A 6,000-nucleotide genomic window follows, 5' to 3' on the forward strand; every position below is an offset into this window, starting at 1 on the left:
GAGAAGCCACGGGTCTGCAAGGCAGCGGTAAATAAATAAAGCAGTAAATAGGTCTGATTGTGGTTGCCATGGTTTCTGTGTGTTCGCAGGGCCCGAGGGCTGTAACCTGTTCATCTACCACCTGCCACAGGAGTTTGGAGATAATGAACTCATGCAGATGTTTCTGCCTTTCGGGAGCGTCATCTCCTCCAAGGTCTTCATGGACCGAGCCACCAACCAGAGCAAATGCTTCGGTGAGTTTTGTAATGGAGCCATAGTACAGTAGGTCATACAGAGGTCTATGTTTGTTCTATCGATCAATCTATTATCTGAAATATCATTTTCATGTATCGCAAACAAGGCGATCTGTACTTAAATATTAACATTTTTATATATTATCATGATAGTATGTTTCCTGTGCTATTTCAACAAAATGTAACTTTTACATGAAACAAGTTGGTAGCCTATATTTCCCTTCTTATCTTACTAAGGATGTCCTTAGTAAGATAAGTTTGAAAAGCTTGAAAAGCTTGAAAAGCTTGAAAAGTTTGAAAAGCTTTTAGCTATTTTGTTCACAGCCAATCTTGGGAATACCATGTATGTGGTCACAGTCCCTGTGCCACTGTATTCCTGTGTGGATGTGAAATTGACCTGAAAACTCATGTGAGGGCTTCTGCTGTATCAGCATCCAGATCACCGCTCTGTTACCCGCACTACTTCCCAATACCCAGAGCACATTGGGGCTGATTCACACGCCAACCTGGCCCTGGTCCCACTTGGCTCTGCCAACCCACAGACCAGACCTGCCTTTGGGCTTGAAAAAAAAGTGGGGATGAAGGGAGGGGAGAGAAAAAACGAGGGTAAGGCAAAGGACAATTATAGATCAACATTTGTTTTCAATTCAGGGAGCCGCACATCCCTGGGCAAAATTGATTGCCGCCCGGCTCTCAGGGGGGACTTAATAACATATAAATTTGCAGTATTGACTAATACACTATGCATTTACAATGTAATGTTAGGTCTGGGGACTGGGCTGCTCTGTGGGGTAATTAATGTAGAAGGCAGGAAGAGGGATAAACCCAGACTGATGGTGCTGGGAGAAAAGCTGACATTAAGAGCTCCCCTTAAACCTGCTTTAAGTCCACATCCTTCCCTGTTATTCGTGGCAGGGCCAGCCTAGGGCACCCCTCTCATCCTCTCTGCCTCCCTCTGTCACCCGTAACCCATCCCCCTAATGGGGCAGTGTAGGCAGACACCTCCCCTCCCAGGTGTCAGGGGACCTGGGGAGGCTCCTGCTGTTTTTCCATGGGTCATCGACTGTTCCTAATGACACTATAGACGCTGGGGAGTGCATCAACCGGAGCCACACTCCACTGCAGTTTCTGGTCATTGACTTTCAAGGCTTTATTTTTACAGTTGATGGAAACAGGATGCTCAGCATGAGTTTGTATTTGAGTGTCTGGCGCCGTACGCATGTGCTTCTGCGTCGGCTTGTCTCTGTGTTCACCTGTGTGGGTTCTGCTTCTCTGTGCAAGTGGAACAGCCACAATGGCATGCTCATTGATTTATAATCATGAGCATTTGACAGTGTTTGCACAAAGCTACATTGAGAAGCAAAATGGTTCAAATGACAGAAAATGCTAAATGTTGTTCCAAATATTACTTTGGTTCCCATCAAAATAAGACCTTTGATATAATCTGAAATAGTCCATGCATAATGCGAGTGCATTGTCTGAAATCTTTTATTTGTTTCCTCATGATTGAAGTCATTGGATACCTATTTGGCTACTTTTCCATATTGACCGTTTGAGCTTTTAGGCTAATACACTTTTCCTGTCTTTTCTCCTAGGGTTTGTGAGCTTCGACAACCCAGCTAGCGCACAGGCAGCTATTCAAGCCATGAACGGCTTTCAGATTGGAATGAAGAGGTTGAAAGTCCAGTTAAAACGACCGAAGGATGCCAGCCGCCCTTACTGACACAACCTAGCCCTCAGTGTTCACTGCAACAGCACAGGTAAGCCCAGTGGACTTTCTTATAGACACAGACTTATAGAGTGCCTGTCACCTAGAAATAGGATATCTGTCATCATGATAGACAAAGATAGATTGATTTGCAAATGTGGGCTGGCTTTCTCCAAACCATCACACTGATATCATGGGCATAATTGAACTATTTTTTAAAGATATCAAATCTGTTCATCAAGAAACATCAAACATTCAAATAAAAGCAAGCTAGATCTGATCATGGCTTTGTTGGATTCTAGCTTGAAACATACTTCTTCATGTTACCATACTAGAAATTATTGATTACTTTACATGCATAAGGAATATATATGTTGGGGTCAATGGAGGGCGAATAGAAAGGTGGTGTATGGAAAGTTACTGAGTGAGACAAGGGGGGAGTGCAGAAAGTGTATAATCTGTTCAAACATGCTATTGTTGAATATCAATGATCTTAAGGAGGGAGGCAAAGGGCAACAGTCTAGTTTCAGTTCCTGATAAGGCAGGCCAGCTGTGAAACTAGGGAAGAGCGAGGAATTTGGCTCGAGGTCAAGTCAACGGATGAAGTGAGAAAAACCTCTGGGGGGGGGGGGGGGGGCAGAGGGGCCCACCACAACGACTGTCCTACCGCCGTCCTACGACTGTCCTATCTCACACGCATACACCTCCATGTCCATGAAGGTTCTTGCATCAGGCAGGGCCATGACTACACCAGTGACGGGAACCAGTTCAGTTCCTGACTAGCAACAGAGATGTATTGGCTGTCTAGATGTGTAAGGAGCTGACCATGCCCAGTAGGACGTTATAAATACATGTGCTTGTGTAATCATACCTTGTCTTTGCAGCTGTATGACCCAGTATGGTTTAATACATCTAGCTTGAGCTTTCTTCAGAGTCCAACTGAACCTAACAATCTGATCTCTATTTTTTTAGGTTTTGAGGACAACTGAAGATATCTTGGAGTTCAACTTTTTTTCTTTGAAAACAAAAATTATGTTTAAAAAAAATCCACACAAGGAATTTTCGAAGACATATCAGCATTTACTTATGAAGAAGACGTAGGCTATTGCAATGATGAAGAGATTGAAGATGGTGTGAAGGAGTTGGCAGCAGCTACACCGAAGGACTTCAACGCAACAAACGGCACAGTGCAAGAAATACAAGAGAAGTTTAAAAAAAAAAAACTGAAAAAAAGATGTGAAACTTTTCTTGTTGAGACTTGAATTGTTAATTAAGCAACAAACAAACAAAAAAGCAGCAACAACAAATAGATTTCTATATACGTATTATATACACATATATATAAAGAAAGAGGCGCTTGTGGCTTTTACTATACTGGATAAATGAGGGTTAACACTTGAAGATCAAGACAAACAGTGGAAAAAAAGAAACTATTCTGTCCTACTGATGGACTTTCTTTCTCTTTCCCTCTTTCTCTTATTCTCTCACCATCTCTCAGCAAGCGCCAGACTATGACTTTCTGGGGTCACTGAGGTTTCCATTAGCTACAGTACAACTGAAAATCTTTCACCCCTAAGGGACCAAAGGACCAAACATTTTTATTGCTCTCAACAGTAATATAATATAGTATTAATGATACTAATACTACAAACTACTACTAATAATGTTACAAGTTAAAACTTAAGAAGAAACTTACTAGCTTCAGGTTGGAGCAGGAAAAGGGGTTTTTCTTTTCTTTTCCTTTTACATTTATAGCTACTGGGTTTGAGAATATTAAAAAATCTTTAAAAAAATACAAAATAAAAAAAGTATTTTAAAAGCTATACTATTTTAGTGGACGTAGAATATGTGGATTAGAGATTGTTTTGGGCATGTTCAGATCTGCTGTTAGCAGTCATCATTCCAAATCTGGACTCATCATCTTGGACATATCTCTCTAGTAACTTCTCTGTGTTGAAGGAACAAAGCAACTCTGAGTAGCTGCTCATAAAGCGCCACACTGTAGTGCCAAAAGGTATCCCGGAAATTGTGTCAAACCAAACATTCAAGACATACAGTGTATTGAACAATATTTTCAATCTTCTGCTGTTTCTAGTCCCCCTGTCAGCGCACTGCGTTCCATTGTGATGTATTATCATTGTAGACCACCATCTTTTTTTATTGCAGAAAAAGGCATTCCGTGTCAGGAAAAAGCGAGGCAGCGTCATTAAAGCACTGATAATACAGATAATCTGACCATAAAGCACAGCTGTAAAAGTGCCACCCGGTAGTGTGGATACGGAGCAGTAAAGTAGCTCAACATCTTTAACTGGTTAATAAAATATACAAATTACCCTGACAATGGTTATAAAATTGCCAACCAAGCGTTGCAGTGCCTACTGGGTCCTGCCCCCTACCGCTGCCAGCTTTCTCCAGCTGCTCTCTGTAGGGGGGGGGGGCTCCCTGCTCAAGCACATCTATTTTAATAGGGACCATCAGTTTATGGGGACCTGAGACCTAACTCGCAACATAATTAGGATAATGCTAATATTGATCAGGTGGAGAGAAGCACTGCGGGGCACGAGATACACAATCAATTACACATTGGCATTTCGAATGAATTGACTGACTGACAGAGTTCATTTTTCACACAGCGCCTGCATGATAAATGCAGCAGCACCTTACCCCCTTCTCTCACTGCTTCAGGGAGGGCCTAGACTGACACACATGTGCTGTGGGCCTGTTTGTGACTGCGAGACAGAATGCTATACTTTTAAAACACATATGACATGTGACATATGATATACAGAGCATTCGTAAAGTATTTAGACCCCTTTACTCTTTCCACATTTTGTTACGTCACAGCTTTATTCTAAAATGTAGGAAATTGTTATTTTTCCTCATCAATCTACACACAATACTCTATAATGACAAAGCAGAAACATCTTTTTTTAAATGAAATATTACATTTACCGAAGTATTCAGACGTTTTTTCAGTGCTTTGTTGAGTTACCGTTGGCAGCAATTACAGCCTTGAGTCTTCTTCGGTATGACCCTACAAGCTTGGCACACCTGTATTTGGGGAGATTCTACCATTGCTCTCTGCAGTATCCTATCAAGCTCTTCAGGATGGATGGGGAGCATCACTGCAAAGCTATTTTCAGATCTCTTCAGAGATATTAGATCGGGTTCAAGTCCAGGCTCTGGCTGGGCCACTCAAGGACATTCAGAGACTTGTCCCGAAGCCACTCCTGTGTTGTCTTGGCTGTGTGCTTAGGGTCGTTGTCATGGTGGAAGGTGAACCTTCGCCACAGTCTGAGGATCTCTCTGTACTTTGCTCCGTTCATCTTTTCCTCGATCCTGACTAGTATCCTAGTCCATGCCTCTGAAAAACATCACCACAGCATGATGCTGTCACCACCATGCTTCACCGTAGGGATGGTGCCAGGTTTCCTCCAGACGTGACGCTTGGCATTCAGGCCAAAGAGTTCAATCTTGGTTTCATCAGACCAGAGAATCTTGTTTCTTTAGGTGCCATTTGAAAAACTCCAAGTGGGCTGTCATGTGCCTTTTACTGAGGAGTGCCTTCCGTCTGGCCACTCTACCATAAAGGCCTGATTGGTGGAGTGCTGCAGAGATGGTTGTCCTTATGGAAGGTTATCCCATCTCCACAGAGGAACTCTAGAGCTCTGTCAGAGTGACCATCGGGTTCTTGGTCACCTCCCTGACCAAGGCCCTTCTCCCCCGATTGGTCAGTTTGGTCAGGCAGCCAGCTCTAGGAAGAGTCTTGTTGGTTCCACAGTGTCCTCGGGGACCTTCAATGCTGCAGACATTTTTTGGTATCCTTCCCCAGATCTGTGCCTTGACACAGTCTTGGAGCTCTACGGACAATTCCTTCAACTTCATGGCTTTGTTTTTGCTCTGACATGCTCTGTCAACTGTGGAACCTTGTATAGACAGGTGTGTGCCTTTCCAAATCATGTCCAATCAATTGAATTTACCACAGGTGGACTCAAAGTTGTAGAAATGTCTCAAGGATGATCAATGGAAACAGGATGCACCTGTGCTCAATTTGGAGTC

At 42.9% G+C, this 6,000-nt stretch overlaps 1 protein-coding gene across 11 annotated transcripts in view; it reads left to right on the forward strand.

The window, feature by feature from the left end:
* Nucleotides 1-5,166, forward strand: part of celf5a (cugbp, Elav-like family member 5a) — a 279,495-nt gene extending 274,329 nt beyond the window's left edge. For all 11 annotated transcript variants that reach the window (XM_046301113.1, XM_046301115.1, XM_046301118.1 and 8 more), the window contains 3 exons: nt 90-233; nt 1,829-1,993; nt 2,914-5,166. In XM_046301113.1, the coding sequence (XP_046157069.1) occupies nt 90-233; nt 1,829-1,956 (272 nt within the window). In that variant the 3' untranslated portion in view covers nt 1,957-1,993; nt 2,914-5,166. The remainder of the gene's footprint in view (nt 1-89; nt 234-1,828; nt 1,994-2,913) is intronic.
* The last annotated feature ends 834 nt before the right edge of the window (nt 5,167-6,000 follow it).

This window comes from Oncorhynchus gorbuscha, linkage group LG15 (genome assembly GCF_021184085.1).
Source record: "Oncorhynchus gorbuscha isolate QuinsamMale2020 ecotype Even-year linkage group LG15, OgorEven_v1.0, whole genome shotgun sequence".
NCBI classification, from domain to species: Eukaryota; Metazoa; Chordata; class Actinopteri; order Salmoniformes; family Salmonidae; genus Oncorhynchus; species Oncorhynchus gorbuscha.